The 24,425-nt window shown below is 42.6% G+C and overlaps 1 protein-coding gene across 2 annotated transcripts; it reads right to left on the reverse strand.

Annotated features, from left to right (window-relative positions):
* Nucleotides 1-625: 625 nt before the first annotated feature.
* On the reverse strand, nt 626-23,465 carry LOC101018151 (ropporin-1). Of its 2 annotated transcripts, XM_031662408.1 has the most exons (6): nt 23,376-23,465; nt 12,029-12,264; nt 8,519-8,633; nt 7,041-7,202; nt 1,667-1,842; nt 626-832 (listed from the first exon to the last, which is right to left on the reverse strand). In XM_031662408.1, exons 2-6 carry the CDS (start codon nt 12,142-12,144, stop codon nt 766-768), a joined length of 636 nt encoding a protein of 211 aa, XP_031518268.1. In that variant the 5' UTR covers nt 12,145-12,264; nt 23,376-23,465; the 3' UTR covers nt 626-765. The 2 variants fall into 2 exon arrangements, with proteins under 2 accessions (XP_031518268.1, XP_031518271.1); XM_031662411.1 differs by lacking the exon at nt 8,519-8,633.
* Between the last annotated feature and the right edge of the window lie 960 nt (nt 23,466-24,425).

Consider the following 24,425-nt stretch of genomic DNA (forward strand, 5'->3'; position numbering starts at 1 on the left):
TGACATCTGTATATGGTTTCAGAAAAATCCGTTGACATTGACACTTTCTGGAATACTGTTAGTTCTTCTCAAGGCCATTTGCATGAAAGTGATTTATGTTCATGTCTTAGTGTTAGACTGTGAGCTCCTTGAAGGTGGAATTCTGATATTATTTATTTGTATGTGCTCACAAGCCAGCATAGTTCCTAGAACGTTGCCAGGTTTAGCAAAAACCAAAACAAAACATATTTGTTGTTTATCTGAGATTCAAATTTAACTGGGTGCCCTGTATTTTTTTCTGGCAACCCTATTCCTGGCACATAGCTAACCTCAATAAATATTGATGAGTGAGAGGATGAATGAATGACTAGCACAGTACCAACAAATGGAGAGATAAACTGGTAAAAACTTCAATTGACCATATAAAAGGCACTCATCTAAATTATGCCTAACAATCACAGAACAACAACACTGTGTCTGGTTAACGTACTACTTTTTAAAGTCTGACAGTCTGGCTTTGATTGGAGATGCATTTTCTATCCATGCTTTGTCAGCCACTTTTACTCAGTGTCCACGTGGGAAGAATACTAATCTCCTGGTAACGAAGGTGTTTTGTTCCAACAATTTCACATCTTAATTCCGCACATTTCTGATTTCATATGTTTAATTGTTTATTAGTGTGTATCAGTTGTACAAGAAAATTGATTTTTGGTGGTATATGGGTTTCAGTCATTCTGAAGTACAATCATCTCTGTATCTTCCTTTAAAATTGCAAAAATTGTGCTTTTACTCCAGTCGAACCCTGGGGTTTTGGGTAAAGTCATTCACCGTGATTATACCATCAGGCCCAATTCTGTTTGGAAAAAGGTATATCTGCAGTTAGTTCATTGACAGTTAATCTTAGAAAGACAATATACAAATAACTCTCTCATTTCACATTAATTCTGCTGTTGCTCCTTTTTCTCTCTCTCTCTTTGTGTGTGTGTGTGTGTGTGTGTGTGTGTGTGTGTATGTTTTCTGAGACAGGGTCTGGCTCTGTCGTTCAGGCTGGAGTAACTGGTGCAATCTCGGCTCACTGCAATCTCTGCCTCCTGGGCTCAAGCCATTCTCCCAATTAACTGGTGCAGGCACATACCACCGTGCTCGGCTAATTTTTGTATTTTTAGTAAAGATGGGTTTTCACCATATTGCCCAGGCTGGTCTTGAATTCCTGAGCTCAAGCCATCCCTAGGATTACAGGTGTGAGCCACCATGCCCAGCCCTCTTTTTCTTTTAACCCTGCTTCTCCTCCTCCTCCTCCTCCTCCACTTCGGTTCCACTGGTCATAGCTAAGTGTGAGTCAGAGTTACTGGGGGGCTTATAAAGACACAGATTCCTGGGCTCCACCCCTAGAATTTATGATTCCATAGGTCCAGGATGTAGCTTGAGATTCTGCATTTCTAACATGTTCTCAGGTGCTGCTGCCACTACTGCTAGTCTCAGAAGGACTCAAAGAATTATTGTCCTATATCATTCTTTTCCTTCCTCTTCTCCTTCCCTTTCCCCTTTTCTTTCAGATCCATATTTCATGTTTCTCAAAATACTTTTCTATTTCCAGAGCAGTATAATACAATAATCTCACTATCTTGGCCTGCTAGATTTGTTTTCCTGGTATTCTTTCACCTCCAATGGGTAAAAGTTAACTTACACTTCCTGTTCAATGTAGTTTAGCATCCTGCTGACATGTGATGCAGAGATCTCCCCATCCACTTCGGCAATATACGTGTAGAGAAACTGGAAGGTGCTGAACGGGATCCGGGGCGACCCACCATTATGGTCACATGATAAGACCTCACACACTATCTTGAGAGTTTTGGTAATAGTCTATAAAAGTTAGATAAAATGAGGAGAAAGTTACTCTTCCAGGCAGTATTCCTGAGATCCATTGAGATACAAGAAAGAAAACAAAAATATTCCTCTTATAAAATGAAGTGGGAACAATTTAAGATTCTAGAAAGCTTGAAATTTTTACATTCAAATGTCACTAATTCATTCTAAAAAAATTAAGTATTGGGTATCTTTATTTTTTTGTTTCTTTGTTGGAAGACTACTCGAGGAATTAAATTTATAAATTCCTGAGTACTTTAAGATATTTATTACTTTAGCCCGAATAACCTCACTAAAGGAGGGAAGTTGATTTGCTTTCTATATAGTTAGAATTATTATTATTACCTTCCAATCTATAAACGGTTGAGATAAATGGTCTAGCCCATATAATCCAGCAAGATACTTGTGGCAATGACACAGTAGAAAGAAGGGTAATTTCCCCATAAAAATAGAGACCCAGGAAGATACTGGAAAAATGTTCTTGAACATCAAGATAAACATTCCTCTAAAGCATCTGGGCCCATCTAAATAGAGTCACCTAGTGCTTTATTTAATATTACATAATACTAACCCTTATATTGTAGGGGAAATATTGGTTGACAATGAGTGCCAGGAATTTTAATAGAGGGGTTACTACAGAAGCAAACCCTCCTTACAATGAAACTTGAACATTAAAGGAGCATGCTCAGAACTAATCTCATGTCGTTAAATAAACCCACCCTTTGAATAAATGATACAAGCGAAAGAGTTGTGAAATGAAGGTCAGCATACAGATCTTGGTGGTTTACTGAAACTGATGATGTACAGATCATCCTGACACACCCTTCCAGGGATCAGTGAATGATCAGTCCTGAGTCCTTAGGGGGAGTGAAAAAGCAGCTGCTTCTTCCCACATGATTAGTAGCGGAAACTTGTCCTGCCTTAGCAGTTGATGTTTGCTGTTCTTCTCTCATCCTCTCCCAGAACAGAATGATTGCCTAGATGGGGCTTCTCTAACTGTGGTGTGTGTTACCCAGGAGTGTAATCTATGTCAGGAGGTACTAGGGTTTGTGTTATCCAGGAGTGTAATCTATGTCAGGAGGTACTGAGGTACTGAGGATGTGAATAAACTCTTCCTTGAGTGATAGTTTGACTTGATGGCAAGTAATTTAAACATAATTTGTAATAACTATTAATTTTAATTGAGTTAATATTTAAAATTTGTTTCTTTACATTTAATAAGCATTGTTATTTTCTGAAACAAAATTTTCAATAAACCACACAATATCAAAAAAAACTGAGTTTGAGGCAGGCCACCTTCCTTTCCTCTCCCCTGCCCGTGGGGATCCTCTCATGGAAATCGCTGTGAAACACTGCATCTTCTAGGCACTTCCACTTAATTCAGAGCGGGTGGGAGGGCAGGCATGGCTAACTAGTATACATGAGGCTGTCTGGGAGGATGGTAAGTCATGCATGTGAGTAAGAGAATGGTTTGGGGTAGATTTGCGAGCACACTCTGAACTTTATAATTTCCACCCACAGCTCACCCGTTTCTGTAAAAAAGCAAACAAGCAAACAAAAACAACCCTCTGCACCCCTAATGCTTTGTTCTGTTGCCCTCTCCCATGGGGTGCTGGTATGGGCTGAATTGTTCCCCCTAAAATTCATATGTCGAAGCCTTAACCCCAGAACTGGAGAATGCGATTCCGTTTGAACATATGACCTTCAAAAAGATAAGTTAAAATGAAGTCAGTAGGGTGTCTCTATAAGAACAGGAGTTAGGACATAAAGCGAGAGCCACCAGACATGCAGGCACAGAGGGACACAGTTCGAGAAGCTGGCCATTTTTAAGAGAAGGAGAAACACCTCAGAACAAAGCAATCCTGCTGACAGCTTGTTCCCAGAACCTCTGTCCTCCAGAACTGAGAGACAACAAATTTCTGTTGTTCAAGCCACCAAGTCATGGCAGCCCTAACAAACTAACATAGGGGCTTTCAGCCTTACGCATCATCTTTTATTGATTATTCAAACAACAAACCTTCAAATTCTATTGCCTCATAAGATTTTTAAGTATTTTTAAAGATTTAATAAATGGATGAGTGGATAAATAACTCTTTGGACTGGAGCTATTTGGTAAACTGACATAAATCTAAAGTAAACAGATCTTCATTCTCTTGCACAATATTTTTTTGGGATCTGCTTCACAGACATAATCTTTAAGCATCTTGCGAGCTTCATTTTCAAAGTTAGAGGTGAAAGCCTTGAAATGTAAATCGTTTGCTAACAAAATATGTCATTCCTTCCAGTGAACATGATTATTTTCTACATACGTGATCTCCTTCTTTTTTTAATAATCAGTTCAGTGGAACAGGAGGTGGCATAGGCCAGTCCAGAAGAAGGAGTACTGAAGGGAGGAGGAATGCAGGTCTGCATGCCATCGCATTCTGAATAATGTGTATTAGACGCAGAGAGCTCAAGATGGAGTAAATGTACCTATTACCTACTGGAGTAAAAATTCCTGTTACTAGACTTTTCTACAAGGAACAAACTGGCTTTTCTGAATGGCATAGAGATCCTGTCTTGCTGTTGAATTTGCAAAGGAAAGAGAAATTCTGGGCTTGCCTCTAAGGATATATGAATTAACTAGGATGCAAGGTCTCCACCAGATGGTAACCCCTGACTTAGTCTCAGCTATAACAAAATACCTTAGACTGGGTAATTTATAAACAACATAAATTTTTGCTCACAGTTTTGGAGTCTGGGAAGTCCAAGACCAAGGACCCAACAGATTTGCTCTCTGGTGAGGGCCTGTTCTTCATGAATGATGCTTTCTATGTGTCCTCAGTTGGTGGAGGGGCAACTTTTATAACGGCACTAATCCCATTCATGAGGGCTCCAACCTCGTGACCCAATCAACTCCCAGAGGCCCTACTTTTAAGGCCATCATCTTGGAAGTTGAGGTTTCAATTTACGAATTTTGGGAGGACACAAACATTCACACCGTATCACTGACCAGCCCCACATTTAAGATCCCAGAAACAGTCCAGCATGATAGAAATGAATATAAGGGTATTGATTACTGGTTTCATAGGGCACCCCTTATTTACAGACTTAACCTCCAGGCTGACTTTACCTCTAGGGGTTCTTTGACATGGGGATGATGCAGAACAAAATCAGATATGTCAAGGCCTCTTAGAATTGGAGGAGCTCACTGTTATTCAGAGGTAGGCCTGAGGGTGTCTCAGAGGAAGCAGAGAAGTGGGGATAGAATCACAGGATGTCAGAGGTAGATGAACCTCATGGAACATTGAATCCCACCTCCTTGTTTTAGAAGGGAAGTAGAAAGATCCAACTCACCTCGTGGTTTCCCCTCTCCAGTTTGGGAGGCAGATACATCAGAGGAAACTTCGCATCTACACAGTGGGCTAAGTAGAGGGAGGGTTGGAATTTGACTTTCCAAAGTCACTCTTTGTTACTCTGAGGTATGGGGATGTGGGAAGGGCTCAGACACATCACACACTGGTGAGGGGCTGTGAAGTAGACCACCAGAGCCAGGGAGCAGATAGGATGGCCTGGCAGAAACTCAAGGAGGCCCTCGACACCATCGAGAACTGAAATGAGCCGGTCAGGGAGGCATTGTCAGCCTTTCACCAGTCTGGGAGAGACAAGACCAAAAACTTAAGCTGCAAGCAGCTAGCGACTAGACAGACAGGCATTGCCATGGAGACCAGAGATGCCAGAGAAGACTGAGGGCTGTGGGAAACCCTTCACTTGACTGCTCTGTGGTCCTAGAGTCACTTCTTTCCGTCTACATTCAACTGCCATCTTGGAGAAGAGAGCGTGGTGAGGAAAAACCTGAGATACTGGGAAATTTATCTTTAGGCTGTTTCACTTACCACATCAGACTAAAATTTCAGGATTGGATTGAATTTATTTATTTTCTTATTTGACCCTTTGTGGGTGGGATAGACCAAGAAGATCCGAATTAACTACAGATAAAATTTTAAAGGTACATTTTCACCCCAAAATGTCTCAAAATGTGGTGTGAAAAAATCTGTAACCCTATGAGAATTTAATAAAATATGTCCATTTTTTATCTTCCCATTTGTGATTTTCCCCAGTCTTGATTGACAACTCATAGGCCTCTGCTGCTTACTTTTCTTTCCTCCTTGGAGGATAGTGATTTATTCAGTAATAAATTCTATAAAGGAAAATGAAGAAAAAAAGAGCCACAAATGTCCTCTTGTTTGCTTCTCTCTAAAGAAGTGATTATGATGAAGGCTGTAGGGGAACCTATAGGAAAAGTTGGACTACAATATTTCCACTAAATTTTCTCAGAAATAAAACTGTCAAATATGTATTCCAAGCATATTTGAGAAGAACAAGATTATGTTTAGATATGCTGAATGATTCAGACTACCTTTTCATACCATTCGGTTTTGGCAGACGCAATTATTTTCTCAATAATTTTCAAACTTGTATGTATCTCAGGGATTCTTTTAAAAAAACATGTTTTTGATTCATTTTAAGTTATTTTAACAATGTTTAACAATGTAAGTCCAATATAAGATACCCAAGCTTTAAATATCTATACATATAAACTGCTTTCAGCATCTTTGGCTTCAAAACAGTAAAATTGCTTTTCCAATATCAAACAAGTCAAATTTGGAAAAGGCATAAATCTGTATGAACATCCTGCATCCATGGAGATGTCATGACTAAATTCAGAAACAGCCTCATCTCTCTCTCTTTTTTTTTTTTTTTTTTTTGCTTTCTTATGTCTGAGTTTCGCATCCAATTCTGTTTATTACATAGTTTTCTATAAGATTGTACCCCCTTTAAAAAGTGTCTATTGATATATATTCTAGGTGTCTGGAAGTCTTTTTCTGCAGCCGGCTCTTGGCTGTCTCTGGGAATGTGAATGGAGGGAGTGGAATGAAAATAAATCTGAGGGCAATATTCATAAATAATCCAAGAGCTACACTGTAGTCAACTCTCCCCAGAGCCTGACGATGGTGTCTCCCTCTGCCCCTCCCAGCCCCTGCCTCTGCCTGACGAGCACAGAAATGACTTTGCTTTAGAGAGGAGAAGGCCAAGGCGAGAAGAGGCATGTTTATCATCAGCCCTGGAGAGTTGACCACGTGTATAGATCCACTGCCCTTCCAGGCCCGGAGGGAGATTGCCCCCTCAGGAACCAAACAGTCAAGCTAACTTACAACTCCCAGAGCGCTGCAAGCAAGGGCTAAAAACTTCAGCCACTCGATCTCCTCCGTGAAGCGACCCACGTTCATCACACTATTAAACAGATCTGCTGGAAGATTCACCACTTTCCACATCTGGGCCAGCTCCTCTGCATGGACGATCAGTCTCCCAGCAACCTGCAGGGCAGGGGACAGACACAACACAGAGAAGTTGAGACAAGGCCCTGAGAAACACCCCACCCCCAGGCCAGGTCCACATCTCCCAGCACATGGCAAGGGGCGGGAGGGGGTGTTAGGAAGGTACAAGATGGCTCTGTGTGGCAGTTATTTTCGCAAATCCTAGTGAAGAGCATGCTGAAATATAATTTATTAATTGTTAAACTTCAGATGTCAGAATTATGCAAAAGATATACATTCATATTACATTTTAATTTCGGTGATGCTTTTATCTGCTATTGTATTCCTAAATTGTTTTATTCCTTATATGACAGATAGAACAGCCTGAAAACAAAACCAGGGGGTAGATGGCTTACCTGCGACCACTAATTAATGGTAAAATTAAAACAAGACATAGGTCTCTTTCTTCCAGATTGCACTGAGTTCTTAGCTCTAGACCTCAAGCGCATCCCTCATGCTTTCCCTGGAATGATGTGGGGTATGTGGCTGACCCACGGGGATTTGGTCTGGACGCCTGATGTTGCTTGATCCCAGGTACATTAGAGCTCTGTCATGTTCACTGCACAAAGTACTTGGTGGATAAAAGGAGGGAAGGTGACCGCTTGTTGGCCACCGATGCAACAAGAGCACAGATGCCCCTGATGAAGTGCTCCACCACCTTTCCTGACCCTCTGATTCCAGTGAAATGCTAAGCCTCTGGGACCAAGGTAGTTAGCCGCACCAGTCCTAAATCACCCCTAACCTCTCTGTCCTGGATCATAAAGCAGGGTATGGCGGTGCTCAACCGTATTTCCTGGGAATTGGCCAAACCACAAACTTTCTCAAACCAGACCCTCCTCATGCATTCATTCTCCAGGCAGCTCCCAGGATGATGTGGCTGTGAAGAGGCTCACAGCCTCTCCCTAAAAGCTAAAAGCTATGTCTGGACCTGGGATAGCTGGGGAGCTAAAATATGCCCTTCCCCAAACTGTGATTGGCATCATATTATGGTCTTGATCAGTAAGGGAGACACTGTCGAGTGACTGAGGACCTGCACTTTTCTGGAGAGACGAGATTAGCATTGCATTGAGCCCCTGTACATTCTGCCAGCTTCAGGGAAACCTGGGATGACCCCACCAATGACTCAGCCTACAGCCTATTTCAAAATTATTCCCATTTCCCCAAGGGAAGATTTACTTTCAGTCCACGGTTTACTGTATTTTAGGGTGGTGCTAAGTGGTCAGCTGACTGGCAAGAGAACAGAGGGCTTTCATCTGTACCCACCCAGCCTCAACACTGTCCCTACCTTCCCCTCAATGCTGCAGCAGGGCCCTTACCTGAGAATGCAGGACCTTTAACAGCTCAGGTGTTAGCTCTGTCCAGTTACACAAAGCAGCTTGCTCAGACCGCTCTCTCACCGGAGGCATCTCTCTACATAGGGCCTCAAAATAACTACAAGAAAAAAGTCAGAGAGTAGGAGGAGCATCCTATATCCAGTGACCTCTGGCTGTTCTAGCAATCCTTCCCCCTTTTTCTGAGGGAAGGAGGTAGAGAAAGGAACCTTTGTGAAGTGGCTTCTATGTGTCATTGTGTTTAGTTCACTTACATATGGGAAAAACCTGAATGTGTTACTCTCCACTTAGGGCACAGAGAATGCTTAGAGAATACAAAACTTTGTTCTTCTCTAAGGATGAGGAAGAACCAAGAAAAGTTTGGGTATGCAATTCCCTGGAGCATATTGGGTTCAGGTTTCCTTTTCCAGTCATCTCTGAATGTTTTATACACGCAGATGTATATTACACATGTATATACAATCTTGGGAAGAGAAGTTGGAAGAGAACTAAAAAGAAAGGGGAAGACAGCACAGGAATGGTGACTAGGGCCTGTAATCCAGCGACTCCAGAGGCTAAGGCTGGAAGAGCACTTGAGCCCAGGAGTTTGAGGCTGCAGTGAACTATAATTGTGCCACCACACTCCAGACTGGGTGACAGAGTGAGACCCCCATCTCTGAAGAAACAAAAAAGGAGGGAAGGGGAAGAGATGGGTGTCCTGGGGTGAATCAGGAAGGGTTTCTGGCCAGAGGTAATGAGGCTTGGAGCTTCAAGAGGGAAGGGAGAGAGGGTTGTCAGGGCACCGTGCAAGGCTCAGGAGAGAAGACAAGCCAAAGAAGGTTTGAGACAATCTGAAGCTATATGATGACTGTGAAATAAAACTGTTTATCCATCTTCCTTCAAAATTTTCAGTAAAATCTGCCTGCTCCTCAATATTTTGTGGAGTGGACTTTGTTTTGGGGCACTGTGGAACAAGTACTGAGTTCTGTTTCAGGATTGGCATAAGATGAAAAGAGGCTGCCTGCAGCAGGGAATGGACATGAGCCGCTGACATGTGGGTCACCAATGCTGTATGGCAGCGTCTGTCTCCATCAAAGCCTGGTTATTGACAATCCATGAGCCACAAATTTCTGTCCCTCCCTGCTTTTTTCCCTCCATTACTTCCTCCAGATCCAGGTTGTATGTAAATAAATATAGAGGGAATTTAGTAAAAGTCCATTTTAGGGTCAAGCCATACAATGATGGGCTAACCATTGCCTGTCTATGAGCCACATAGCCAGGCAGAGCTAAAGCTACATGGACTAAAGCAGTAACTGCCAGTCACCCCGTGGAGGTCATCAGCAGGAAGGGCAGAAGAAATACGTTAAGGCCACATTTAACAACGTGCATGAGAAATCTCTGCACACAGATCAGTGTTGGGGTGGGTGGGGTGTGGGTGCAATGTGACAGCAGGAGCGGGGTGTGGCCTCAGGCTTTATAACCGGACTTGGGTGGTATAAATGGGAGGGACAGAGACACACAGCACCTCATTCTACAGAAGTGCTGCCCAGGTAGGGTAACACTCAGCACCAACATCTCTGGACTTCTTGTGGAATTGGTTAGACAACATGGAAATAAAGCTGTAATCATGGATTTCGTTCTTTGGGGTATTGAGCTTCATTTGCAAGTGATCAGGTCCATGGTTATACACATAGATTGCAAATTTGTGTTGTAACACATGCCTACCAGAGGACAAATAAGTATATGTCCTGCCGATGCCTGGTAAGAGGTTTCTTCGTTGACAACATATATGTAGTGAAATTCTTACTTGCAATGGATTAAATATGTATTTTGTCTTGGAAATACTTCGTAGAGTTTTATTCTCTAAAATGGTACAGGTTTTAAGTAAGTCACATACAACCATCTGAACGGTGCTTTTCGCGTCTGGATAGAAAGGAGGGGGCTCTTAGGTCATGCCCTCCTTTGTCATTGTGGTTAAACTACAAACTAAGTTTTCATGGATGTCTAAAAAATTATAGCACGTGATACAATATGAGAGCGAGCAGGCTACAATAGTGACTGCCTTCTTCCATAAATGTCAGGGACAATACTAAGCAATGTCATTTTGCTTATTATAAAACAGCAGCACAAGGACAATAAAATGGGTTTGAAACGAATGTATAAGATAAAGTCTGTCTATCTGACTATGCCAAAATAAATTAGTCTTCTGATGCTAAAGTTCAATCTTAGAGGCAATATATAAAATTTAGAATGGAAAACTAAACAGGGCTCATTACTAGGCGAAGCAACCGCCATTTAGGTTTCTTTTTATGAGCACCCCTGGCCTATTTTCCTTCCAGTTGTAAAAGCTGCATCCTAATCCAGCCCGGGAGCACAGCACTGGCCCAGAGACTCCGAAAGGCCCCTCTTAGATGACATTTTGTGTCTTCTCAAAGGTGTCCACACTCTCCCCACCATCTGCGCAGTACACCCGCTCACAACCTCAGGCTGAGGACATCTTCCCTTCCCCAACTCACTGGCTGTCTCTCAACAGCCTCTCTCACTCTCCCCTTCCTACTGAAACCCTCCTAAGCAGGGAATCATAAAACAGTAAAAATAGCCTGAAAATGGTCCGAGAGGTCTAGTTATCCTCCAGCTCCTGTCTCAAGTCCTGGTTCCCCAGTTTCAAGCAGGCAAGTTTGTCTAAGGAGCAATTTCATAGCTGAGAGGCTTTCTGTGCAAAGCTGCTTCAATCCCGGCCCGCAGCGATTGTTGTGTAAGCTCCATCTACTGAGCAGCCTCTGGAGGTCTCTCCTGAAAGAAGGTCCCGCGTGTTTGAGGCACACTGTTTTCAGCCATGCCTGAGGACCCCATCACTCTGCTTGGCCTTTCTCCAGAATGCAATGGGTACTGTGTGGACATCTTTATGTTGGCAGAACAAATCAGTTCAGAGAAACACTAAAGAAAATAACAATTTCCTCAAAGACAAGATACAAAGCGTCTTTGGTTGGGTCCAAGTAAGAGTTTTAACACAGGGGATGAAGTGTCTCCTTAAAGGGGTGAACTAGCTGGACTGGTCCCGCCCCATCCACCCAGGGCTGTCGCGTCCCTCCCCCGGCTGCACTGCTGCCATCTAGTGGTGAGACAGGAGAACGAAGAAAGGCAGATTAAGCTTCGGAGATTCCCAGCCCTTCTTTCCACCGGGACTGGGAAAAGGAGAACAGGGAGGAGGTGGGTGCGCATACGCTGGTGTGACGCGGTCACTTAACTCTTGCTGCTTGCCCCAGGACACGGTCGATTGACCTGGCGTCCTACTGCTCAATCTGGCTCGCTTAGGGGAGGCATCCCATCCTCACCCAGCTAGATGTAATATTTATGTGTGGATTTTAAAGCATCAAAGCAATGCGAGAGCTAAAACAAAGATGATGCCAGTTAGTCCCGACCCCCTGGCTGCAGCCATGGCAACCTCTGCGGTTTTCCAAGACCCTGTCTCTCCGGCCGTCCTCCAAGGGGTGAAGGCGAGAAAGGAGCACGTACTCGGCTGCCCACTGGATGAGGTCCTGCGGCTGCGACCGAATGGCGGCTTTGGCAAACTCCTTCAGCATCTTCGGCAGCTCCGGCGGGATGCATGTTGGCTTATCTGTCTGAGCCATTGATTGGTTGGCCTATTCTCAGGAGAAAAGTACCTAAGATGAAAACTTCGACTCATACGATGAGAGCAATCCTGGACAGGAGGTCACCCAGCCTCTGTTTGACATTCAATTTTGGGGACTCTGCAAGACAAATGCATTCTATGGTTACACAACGCCAAGGTTAGAAAGCCGTCTGCTAACCCCTACTTTTTGTTGTAAATAGTTATGTCCTTTACATAAAAATTACACAGCCTTGTTCATTTAAAAAGTGGAGGTCAGCAAAAAATTCCCTAATGATACCACCCCAAAATATTGGATGTCTCCTTCCAGAATTTTTCAGTATAAATATATATGTTTGTAAAATAAAAAAATAAGATTATACAAAACAGCTTATTTACTCAAAACTATATAATGAACTATATAATATCTTTCCATGTCGTCCAGCTCTTATTAGCTGGGTAAGAATTGTAGCAAAATTTACTCTGAACCCTCTGTGAATTGACAGTAGGCCATTTCCACATAAAAATTATCATTAAACAGCCGTTTGATGAGCATCTCTCTTTATAACTGCGTGTTCTTTTCCACTGTAATTGTCAAGCGGAAAATTCGTACATTTTCTCTTAAAAAGTTCCAGGACAAATTGAAACAAAACATGAAAATCCATAAAGTGTATACAATTCCCTCCACAAATAAACAACAGATCAAAAGATTTTTGTCTGCTTTTAGTAGAGAAAGGGACAGATTAGATATGCTAAAAAGCTGTCCCTCTTCAAAACACCTAGAGGCCAGACAAATCTCAGTACAAGCCTTTCACATTGCCTTGCTGGGCTTGCAGTGAAGTGAGAGAAATCTTCCAGTGGCCAATGAGGTGAGTAAAGTGGAACCCGCAGTGCTGGGCAAATGCAGAACCTAGGGCTCATCTGGGCAAATGTAGATGGCAGGAACTTGAAGCCTTGAGATAAATGGCCAGGGAGGGTGGGTAGAGACCAAGGATTGGGCTCACAAAAGGCAATGTCTGAACTAAAGGACTCCCCTTCTGACCTAAACTTGAGACCCACCCAGGGACTCCACCCTCAGCCGGAAAAGGTGTGGCTGAAAATATCTGCCTACAGGCAGGGGTAAGCAGCAAAGAAACCTGTCTGCATTGCTGCTTCTAGTCAGGAGAGACACAGTGCCCCAGGAGTTTGTAGCCACGGACTAGTTCTAAGTTTTCAATGTACACCAGCACTTAGCATGGCTGGGAAATTCCAAGACAAGAAACTAAAGTGGTCTTAGGTTGGTGGGACTTCATGACCTTTTACTTTATTTATATTCTTTTATTTGGAGGAAAAGGATGATAAAATAATGATTAATTTTAGACTTAGAAAAGTATTAGAAAAGTTTTAACAGTAATATAACCACTAAATCTGTAGAGAGGAAAAAAGGAATTTTTAAACAACACAAACAAGCAAAACCCTTCATCAGTCAAAAAGAAGGCAAGAAAGGAGGGGCGAAAACATAGGAAAGTGGACAAATAGCATGGTAGAAAACAATGCATACATATCAGTAATCACAACAAAAATAAATGGGCTTAAATGTGCGAGTTAAAATATAGGTATAGGTACACCTGAAAAAACAAAGACACAGAAAGACTCAATGTAAAAAGGGTATAAATAAGCAAAGAATAACCAACAAAAGTTAAGGTAGACATACCAATGCCAGACAAAAGATACTTTAAGGCGAAATGCACTATTAGGAATAAAGAGAGTCACTACATAATGATAAAAGCTTCAATTGTTAAGACAATAGCAACAATTCTCAATGAGTACGCCACAGACATCACCATGGAGGAGTCTCACCATGCTAGATGGAAAAGCAATATATTGTTTCTGGTGACATATGTATGTTATAATATTCTAATAAAGTGTAAGGAATTATAAATACAAATTCAGAATGGTGGTTACCCCTGGTGCAGGAGGGAGAGAAGGGAGAGGGACGTCATTAGGGAGATACAACAAGGGTCTCTGTATTATTAGTAATGCTCTATGTTTTAAGCTGGATGGTTGCTGCCCTGATGTTTGTTTCATTATTTTTATACTTCTACTTACATCATGTATTTAATTTTGTCAGTATGAAATATTTCATCATTTAAAACGTTCCTCTTATAAGTTGTTTCTGATGACTTTTCAAACCATTTTATCTATCAAACAGCAGTACCTTATTTGCTCTGCACAATGTTGTCTTATGTTGTCTACACATATATGTATTCTTTTACTGTGTTAAAAATAATACAATTTACCATTTTAACCATTTTAAATGTACAGTTCAGTGGCATTAAGTACATTCACATTGTCGTGCAACAATCACCACCATCCACTCCAGAACTTTTTCGTCTTCACCAGCTGAAACTCTGTACCCATTAAGTACGAACTCCCTATCTTCCTTCCCTACAGCTCCTGGCAACCACCATTCTTCTTTCTATCTTCATGAATTTGACTATCATATAAAATCATATGGCATATAATATTTGTCCCTTTGTGTGTGGTTTATTTCACTTAGCACAATGTCTTCGGGTTCATTCATGTGGTAGCATGTGTCAGAATTTCCTTTTTCTTCTGATCCATAGTCAGATGTGTTATCCATTGCACCACTGGCCCCAAGCTGAGAATTTCCTTGTTCTTAAGGATGAATACTATTTTGTTAGGTGTACCACAATTTTATCCATTCATAGGTCAATGGACTGTTGGATTGTTTCCACATTTTAGCTATTGTGAATAATGCTGCTATGAACATGGGTATACAAATATGTGTTCAAGTTCTTGCTTTAAATTGTGTTGTCTATATATACCCAGAAGTGGAATGGATGGATCATATGGTAATTGTATTTTAATTTTTTGAGGAACTGCCGTACTGTTTTCCACAGTGGCTGCACCATTTTCTGTGTCCGTGTATTTTGACAGGATCTTTTAGTTGTTGTGCAATTGTTTAATTTCTCTCCTGGAGTCTCAGATAATCTCGTGTAAATGAAAAGATGCCCCAATCCTAATTAAGGAAGCTTCCATGACAACAGTAACAATGGTTAACCCTTGGTCAGTATAGAGCAAACTTAAGTAAAGCCTTTACTTCATCCCATTGCCTTTTCTAACAATTGATCTGCAAGCTCTTTTCATTTTGGGGCAAGGAATCTCTTGTAAGTTTTCCATACCCATTGTCTTTTCTCAGGGGTTGGTCCTTCTTTAACCTCTTGCAGTTTCTTTTTTCTCTTCTCATCATTGTATTTTTCCCTTAAAAGTTATCAATTACATCTATTAATTTATTGTAAGTGCCAGGTGCACTCATAAGAGGACCAGTACTGTGCTAAGTACTGGACCATACATTTTTCTCAAGTAATCCTCAAAGTATCCCTATAAGGTAGAATATATTAGCATTATTTTACAGATGATGAAACTAAAAAAGATAACAGAACTTTTGCAATGACATCTAATAAGTGACAGAGGTAGGGTTGGAATACACATAGTCTGACATGGGAGGTGACCTGCTAGACATGACAATTCTTTCCTTCTTGAGACTTTCTCCTCCTTTGATAGCATACGCCATTCTTGTGTGTCTATTTTCCTCAGCACTGCTCCTTTGCCTCCTTCCATAACTCCTCTTCCTCCTTCCTCACTCTAAGCAAGAGTTAGCAATCTTCCCCCAACTCAGGTCTTCAGCATTCTTTCTGTTGCTCTTCTTGGAGAGCTCACAGCCTTTTCATGGCTTTATCTATGACAAAACTGTGTGGATTATACTCATTTTCCCATCCTTGACCTCTTGCCTGTGCTTCTATTTCATACTTCCCATTGCCTCCAGGACACTTCACTAGAATCCATTGTCCATCTCCCAACTAAATCCTTCTCCCAGGTTCTTCTCTGAACGTGATACCACTAATCTCTCAGTCCTTTGGCCTCAAAGCCTGAGAGTCATCCATTTTCTTCAGTCTGTTGAATCTCACTAAATCCCACTATTTCCTTTGAAATGTGTCTTCAATTAATTCCTATTTCTACTCCTATGTCTCTGGCTCAGCCCCTTATCACCTATTGTGCAGCCTCCTGACTAGTCTCCCTGTCTCAGGTCATTCTCTGGCCTGTCCTGTCCAGTGTGTCCAGATCTATCTTCCAAGTTGCTTTTTATAGTCAGAGAGCACTGCTCACAAAATGACAATCATATCCTGACTTTGAAGGTTTTCTATGATTTATACCTATAATTCTAAACTAAAAATTTTCTGCTACTCTTTACCAACACAAATTTCCTACACAGTCTACTCTGGCCACTTTCCAAAAAAAAAAAAATTATATATCCAAAGCTTAACACTGTCTCTCACCCACTGTTAACAGTAATCTATCTTTCTTTTCTCTCTTCCCCTCAGTATTTTGCTAATTCTAGCCGGCTTACTTGAAGTGCCCTTCTTCTTTCATCTGCTTAAACCCTGTACATCCCCAGGGGTTTTCATACTGTGCCATAGGCGTTCCTAGAAAACTTGGATATCATCAAATATTGTTTGTAGTATGCATTTCACCACTTAATCCTCTTCTGCCTTTCATAGCTCTCTAAAGCCGAGCTCCCCGCTAGAGGCCATGGCAGAATGGGCTACAGGTGTGCCATGAAAGATTGATGGTTGTAAACTTTTTATAGTAATACAAAATTTACAACCATTCACAAACTTACAACAGTTGAAATTATATTTGGATACTGTTTGGCACAGTCAGTAAACTTCCAGATTTCAGTACCTATTGTTTCTGTGCCGAAGGTTTTATGTATAACACCTGCTGCCAGAGACGCCTTTATAGGGCTTTTCCTTTCAACTATCTTGTTAAAACAATCCCTGTACGTCAGATTATTACTTTAATTGCCATGCATTTATTATCAGTGACAATGATAATGTTTATGCATATGTGTTGCAAATACTTAGCTCTACTTTTGATTTAATTTTCTCTTTTTCACATTATTTTCTCCTAACAAAGAAGTTGTATGATTTTTCTTCATCATCACCATCACCACCATCATCATCATTTGTCCCTAAGAAAACAATAGATTTTGTTCACTTTTTTTTCCCATTGTGACTTGATTTGTTTGTGACTTGTTTATTCTTGGCTTTTGATGTTAAACAAATATCCAAAATCTGATACTTAATGCACTTTTATAATGACTTGTTTGTTTACAAAAATAATAAACATTGCCTCTAAACATAAATAATAATAGAAAATAATTTAATTGATTTAGTAAAGGAGACTCTAGGCCTTCAGTAAAGTCGCATAAAAATATTTTTTGGCTGGGTGCAGTGGCTCATGCTGGTAAACCCAACACTTTGGGAGGCTGAGGTGGGCAGATCACTTGAGCCCAGGAGTTCAAGACCAGCCTGGGCAACATGGTGAAACCCTGTGTCTACTAAAAATAAAAAAATTAGCCAAGCATGGTGGCACATGCCTATAGTCTCAGCTACTCAGGAGGCTGAGTTGGGAGGATGAGGTTGCAATGAGCCAAGATCACACCACTGTACTCTAGCCAGGCTGGCAGAGCAAGACCCTGTCTCAAAAACAAACAAACAAAAACAAACAAACAAAAAAGAATTCAAAATATTTAAATTATACTTGAAATAAGTAATACTTGTGCTTTGTGAAAATCTAGAATTGTAATTATTAAATTAAATAATGTTTCCAAAATTTCCCCTTTACTTACCAAATGCTTTTCAAAAATTTTATGTGATTTATTTAAAAATATTCTTAAGGACAGCCATATTTTCTTTGAAAACTGATTTGTTGTAGTCAAAAAGGCCTATAGTCTCCTTAAGTACTTTATGTATATTATTTATTTTCCATCATAAAAGGTAATGTAAAATGAAATATTAATAACTTTTATTAATATCTTAATATTATTACAAAAATGGTTTCCAAAGTCCTCAGGGACATACAGAAGTTCCTGAAATCACCACACAGTTGCAGAGGCAGGGCAGCTGTTGCGGGGAGCAGGGGTCCCTGATGGAGACTGTGTGTGCTGTTGCACTGGAGGTGCTGTTGGATGGGGGTGGGGTGCTGGCCGGTGCAAGTCCAGGTGACTTCTCTGTACCCTGCAAGCAGGAGTAGTTGCTCAGGGTGGAGGAGGATCTGCTATTCTCTGCACAGTGTTAGCACAAGGGCAGGTGTTGGCAGGGGTGGGGCTTGCTGGTTCTGTACCCACCAAGGCTCTGTCTGCAGTGGCAGTCAGTGAGGGTTAGCAAGGGTGGACTACACTCTTGTGTGCTGGCAGGACAAGTAAAGCAAAACCTGCCTGTGCAGACATGGGCCAGCAAAGTGATGTGGGTAGTTGCTGTGGGCTCAGGGAAGCTGTAGTATAGGGAAGGAAAGTACTGGTTGCAGTATGCAGCCATAGGGGCCACCTTGCTGGAGCTCTCCACTGATCAGGCATGGTTTGCCAGTGCAGAACCTATGGTGTGGAACCCCAAGGCACCTGAGATTGCCCTGTAAGCAGGCATGGCCAGGCTGGGGTCTGGAAGAGGCCAGCAGACCAACGGGTGCTCAGATCAGACCAGCCCTATCTGATGAACAAGACCTCCCTGCAGAGATGAGGTCCAACAGTTCCCCTACAGCTAAAGTCTCTTATTGGAGCAAGTTGAGCCTGGTGGGATGGCCATCCCTGGCCATGCTGCACTACAAACACTCTCACACCAAACTCTCTGGGCTCCACATCATCTGGCTTGCTGCCCTACTTCTCTAAGCAGCTCTCCCTGCCACCTTAAGTTTCTGTGGTGACTGATGGGTTCCCTCCTCCCAGGGTTCCAGTGGCCCCTGGTGAGAGCAGGTTGCTCCTTGCCAGTTCAACTCACTCGTTCCCCCAAAGCTGTTGTGGTTCATAAATGAGCTTCAGTGTATGGCAGCCCGTATGGGTTTCCCAGCTTTCTCCCCCTTCAGCCAAGCTTCTGTGCCTTCCCTCAGTCCACTGTCTGTGCCTTCCCTCTGAAGACATGTTAAAAGCACTCCAGTCGTCTCAGTTCCTCTGTGGAAGCTGTTCCACTTGTCTGCGTCTAGTTGGCCATCTTGCCCTCCAGTAAAATTTCTTAACTACTCATGTTTTTACATCACTCTGAAAAACATTTAATGGATCTTCATTTCTTTTCTTATAAAAATTATGCCATTTGACTTTCAAGATCTCCACAATTTGTTTATTTGTATTAACTTTGCTTCTTCAACTGTGTTTCACAGAAGCCTGGATTTTTTTCCATCCTGAGACAAACCCATGGCCAAGTCAACACAGCATTTGGATGCCAACAGCAATATTGTTAAGAGCAGTTCTACTTGACCTTGTCCTTTTTTTGAGTAGTAGTTTTTGGCTTTGTTAGCAAATTTCCCAAACTTGCTTATATATCATGCTAGTATTACCTCTTGAAAGCATGAGTTCTACATGTTTATTATTTAACAAATGAATAGGTACCTCTTTTGGTTTATCTAAGCCATGCTCATATTTCAAAGATTTCCCCCATGTCCATTCACATCATCATCCATTCTAGGAACACATGGCCCATTTACACACTGGCATATAAACTATGTCATGTAAAGTTGTACAACATGGTTCCCTGATTTGGGGATCTGGTATACACACTTGGGTCACCTTAGCCCTGTCTAATATAAGTGTATGAAAGTCTTTATTAAGAGTAAGTGTCATAATACCCCACACCATTTTCATCTTTTACTTGTCCTTCCTACTTTTTTTTTTTTAAGATGGAGTCTCGCTCTGTCGCCCAGTCTGGAATGCAGTGGCATGAGCTGGGCTCACTGCAGCTTCCACATCTTGGGTTCAAGCAATTCTCTTGCCTCAGCCTCCAGAATAGCTGGGGCTACAGATGCGTGCTGTCATACCTGGCTAATTTTTGTATTTTTAGTAGAGACGGGTTTTCACCGTGTTGGTCAGGCTGGTTGTCCTTCCTACTTCTGATTTCATTATAGCATTTCTGTGAGTCAGAGATTTAAAACATACAAACAAGGGCTCTGAGGGGTGAATGCACTATAGTTTCCAGTGTAAGATTAGGGCTATGTTTCTCTTCAGTTTCCATTACCATTCCTGACGATATTCGACATGGCACTGGCCTTTTCCAAAACAAAACATAGTGCTGCTATCCTTCATAGCTAGTTGTGGCATAACATCCAGAGGGCAGATGAAGCTATAGTGAAGAAGCACTCTTGACTGTGAGGCAGGAGTCCAGGATTTTGGCCCTGGGTCTATTTATGACTAATTATGTGATCCTTAGGAAATCATTAATCCAACAAAACTTATGTGTTTTATTGGAATTGTGCTGAATACTGGGATACATAAATAATAAGTCACACACTCTGCTTCATGGAGCTCACAGTCTTATGGAGGAGAGTGACAGGAAAATCAGTGACTCAAATAAGGTATAATAAGCGTCAAGAAGCTTGTACTAGATATAGAAGAACAGAAGAAAAACTCTTGGATGAGGCATCTAACATCTGGAGGTATTAGAAGGAGGTCAGAAAGTACTTTTCTAAGAGTGGTGATATCTGAACTGAGACTTGGAAAAACCTGGTTTGTTCATTGCTGTATTGCACACCCCCAGAAGAGTACCGGGTACAGGGTAGGTATTCAGTAAGCATATGTGTACTTATGAGAGTAAGGAGAGAATTTCATGTAGCTAGAAGGACTTAGGCAAAGATGTGGGGTTGTCAGAAACATGACGAGTTCAGGGAACTGTAATTATGGAGCTCTAAAGTGGACAAAGCAGGAGTGGTTGGGCCTAAGGCTGGAAATATAGCTCAAAGTTTGGGCTTTTGAATTTTTTCTTGAAGGCAAGAAAAAAATTGGGGGGCCACTAGAAAATTTAAGCACAAGAGTCACATAATCAGTGTTAGCTTGAGGTGCCAGTTACCAATTTTTGCCTCTCAGCTCCAAATTCACCTTGTATTGCCTCCTCCACAAAAATTGAACTAGGTCCTTTAACATTTTTTCTCTTGCCAGTTGTCATAAGGAATAGCTTTGTTAGGACAGAGCACTGGAAGGACTGGAGGAGGAAGAGGTTTCTCTTAGGAATTTAGGTATGCTCTTCTTGCTAGGCTCCAGGAACTTGTAGTTTCTCCTATGCTGGGATCCTGTAGCAGACAGCTTTTCCAGCATCTGGTTCATGCAGTGTGTGATCTCTTGAGTGCCCAACTGCTGGAGTACACAGTGGCCATCAGTGCCCCATGGCTAGCAGTGTCCCCTGGCACCTCTCTTGGGAAGCTCTATAGAAAAGTGCTGTCAGTGAGTTACCTTTTAGTGAATGACTTCTCTGGTGTTTCAGAGAGTAAATTTTGCCTGCCTGGCACCTCAGCAATTTCTCTGCTCTCCAGCCAGCTGTGGCCATCCCCTCTGCACCAAGCCCTGGGAAAGGTTTCTTCCTTGAGTCATCTATCTTGGGGGTAGTGGTTGCCCCTTATATCTGTGATTCCTGTATATTTTAGATCTCTCCTGACATATTAGCCAATCCTTCATTACTCCAATCCCATCATTAACGATTCTTTATATTGAACTTCTCTTGTTAAAATTATTATGTGCTCAAAAAATTACTATATGATTTATTTCTCTTTGTTGGACTCTGAAACACACATTGACTAACAGTTGTGTGGATGAGCTGAAGAGAGGATGGTGAAGCTTCAGGCAGGGAGCCTGGTTAGGAGAATATGGCAGCACTTTTGACAACTCTCAGGAGCTTCACTGCCTTGAAAAGTCATTGCAATAGGGAGGGATAAAAGAGACAAGTATTTAGGAGATAGGATATACAGGATTTGGTAACTACTGAAGGAGGAGGAGGAAGAGAAGGAGGAGGTAGAAAAGAAGGTGGAGAAGGAGGAGGAGGTGAAGGACAGAAAAGTCTAGAGTCACTATCAGTTTTCAAGCTTGGATGACTGGGTGCACAGTGGTGGTACCCTTGTAGAAATGGAAAACACTGAAGGAGGGTCAGGTCAAATTGTCCCCCCAGGTTCCCATTTACTTTCAGGAGTTCCATGCACTTCTGAATTACAAAAAGTTGAAATCATAGACTCTCTGAGTTGAAGAGGCACCAAAGCCCAGCTTTTCTGTCTTTGGGCAATAAGGGCCATTTGTTCACATCAAAGAAGTGGGAGAAAGGTCCATTCTATCTTAACATTCCTCAATTCTAACATTTTGTAAAAGTTCTTTTCCATTTTTAAATCTCTTGATATCGTAGGCCTTCTTCAATTATACATTCCAGAGCTCATCCATACCCCCAACTCTTCCAATTCAATACATTTCCTCTTAAGTGAAACCTACATGCCTCCCAATGTGAAATGGCAGGCCAACATATAACCTACCTAACCTACCAAGTGCTGAAGAATGTAAGTCTTAAAATAGACTATAGTCTTGTTTCAGGAATCTCTCACTTGGTTTTATTGGTATGGGCTAAACAGGGCTTCCGTTTCATAAATGAAAGTCTCCAGTTACATTAATGAAAGGCTCCGGGGCAGAATTTCAGAGGGTTTCTATGAGTGTCACTTGGAACCAAGAACAGGCAACTGCACATCCCTGTTTGGGTTTGGAATTGGAGGTGGTGGGTTTGGGATGTGGTTACTCTTGTTTGGAATGCATTCTCCTCCTCTTAAACAGGTTAATTCTTCCTTTGGAAATCTGCTCAACCTTCCCTGACCACCCTGTCAGTTCCATTGTACATACCCTTTCAGAGCATCACTTACCTATCGTTGCTGTGATTCTTTGAGTAACATGTGCCTCTCCCACTAAACTCCACGGCAGGACTGGTCAGTTTTTGCTCACCACACCATCCCAGTGCCTACCCAGTGCCTGGAACTTAGTGTTCAATAGATACTAGTAAAAATGAATGCATGATAGCAGTCTGTGAAGTGCTAGGTATGCCCATTGGTCCACCTGACAATTCTCCCAAAGTTATTTTTATATCCCTGTTGCTGATGAAAAAGCAGAGGTGTGGCTCCTCCGAGGAGGGCTTTGATTCCAGACTTTTGAGTCTCCCTATCACTGTCCTCAGGGTAAGAAACCGTATAATAGTATTCTGGGTACAAAATACCCACACAAATTGGCCAGAAAGCCATAATCCCCAACAGTCACGTTCTCTTGAAGATCTTGCCTTTCCCTTGCTCTGTGAACAAGGAGAGGCTCAGAAGCCAGGGGGCGTCCTGCAGGGCTCCTCGCTCAGACCAGTGCAGCCCTCGGGGCGCTCAGAGCCCTGCCCTCCCTCCACTTCCCCTCGGGGTGGCTACCTCAGGCTCGCTCCCAAACCGGCTGTCTGGCCTCAGGCGAGAGGTGTGGGGAGAGACCCAGTGCCTCACACCCTTCTTCTCAAGAAGAGCAGTAGAACCTCGGCGGGGAGGGCAGCAGCGGCCAGGGGTGACAGCAGCGGCGGGGCACGACCGCCGTTAGCGTTAGACGTTAGCGCTCCGCCTTCGCCTGGCAAATTCTGCGCGGGCTCCGCTGCCAGATCACCGGGGTAGGGCCGGGCGCGACGTCACAGAGCCGCCCCGCCCCTCCTGCAGCGGCAGGTTCCCAGGGTCCCGCTAGGGCGCTGCTGGGGGAAGCTGAAAGCTGCTTTTGGCTTTGCTGTTGGTGGAAGGACCAGACGGCCTGGAGGGTTAAGGACAGGGCTGGGGGCGTTAGGAAACCCGGGCTGGGGGCGTTGGGGATGGGACAGAATGTGTAGCCATTGACCGTGCGCTTTTGTAGGTGAGAGAGCGGAAGTGGAGCTTGATCTTTCGGCTTGTGGAAAGTGGACAGGTGAGAAGACCTCGGGAATCATAGTAACACTTCTTACAATGCGTTCTTTGGTGCCAGGAATTGTTCTAAGTGCATTACACACATGTACTCATTTCATCCTTACTGTCACCCCATGAGGCAAGTACTATTGTTATCCTCATTTTTACAGATGAGGGAACTGAGCCCAGAGAGGTTAAACTTGTCCAAGATGTCAGCAAGTGATAGAGTCAGGATTTGAACCTGGGTTGCATGGTCCCAGATACCTCACTCTTGACCTTAAAATGCTAAGAAAGAGGGATGGAGTGGATAGGAGCAGAGCCTGAGTTGCCTGGGGACAACAGGGAAAGACAGACAATCTTTACTGGGTAGAATGTGGTCACTGTGCCAGGGCACTTTTACAAACATGATGACATCAAAGTCTCACGGTAAACTCTGAAGGTAGATATTACCTTTGCTTTGGAAATAAAAAACAGGCTCAAGGCTTCGAGTAATTTTGCTTGTGATCAAACAGCTGGCAGTAGGGCCCAGCGCCCAGCTTGACTCCAGGTCTTCTGATTTCA

Source organism: Papio anubis, chromosome 2 (genome assembly GCF_008728515.1).
Source record: "Papio anubis isolate 15944 chromosome 2, Panubis1.0, whole genome shotgun sequence".
NCBI classification, from domain to species: domain Eukaryota; kingdom Metazoa; phylum Chordata; class Mammalia; order Primates; family Cercopithecidae; genus Papio; species Papio anubis.

Excerpts from the sequence above, each read along its gene's own strand:
- LOC101018151 (XM_031662408.1), bottom strand. The coding sequence starts at position 12,144 with ATGGCTCAGACAGATAAGCCAACATGCATCCCGCCGGAGCTGCCGAAG. Across the intron at positions 7,203-8,518 it reads TAAAGGTCCTGCATTCTCAG|GTTGCTGGGAGACTGATCGT; the intron begins GTAAGGGCCCTG and ends CCTGCCCTGCAG. Across the intron at positions 833-1,666 it reads AACTACATTGAACAGGAAGT|AATTGGGCCTGATGGTATAA; the intron begins GTAAGTTAACTT and ends TTTTCCAAACAG.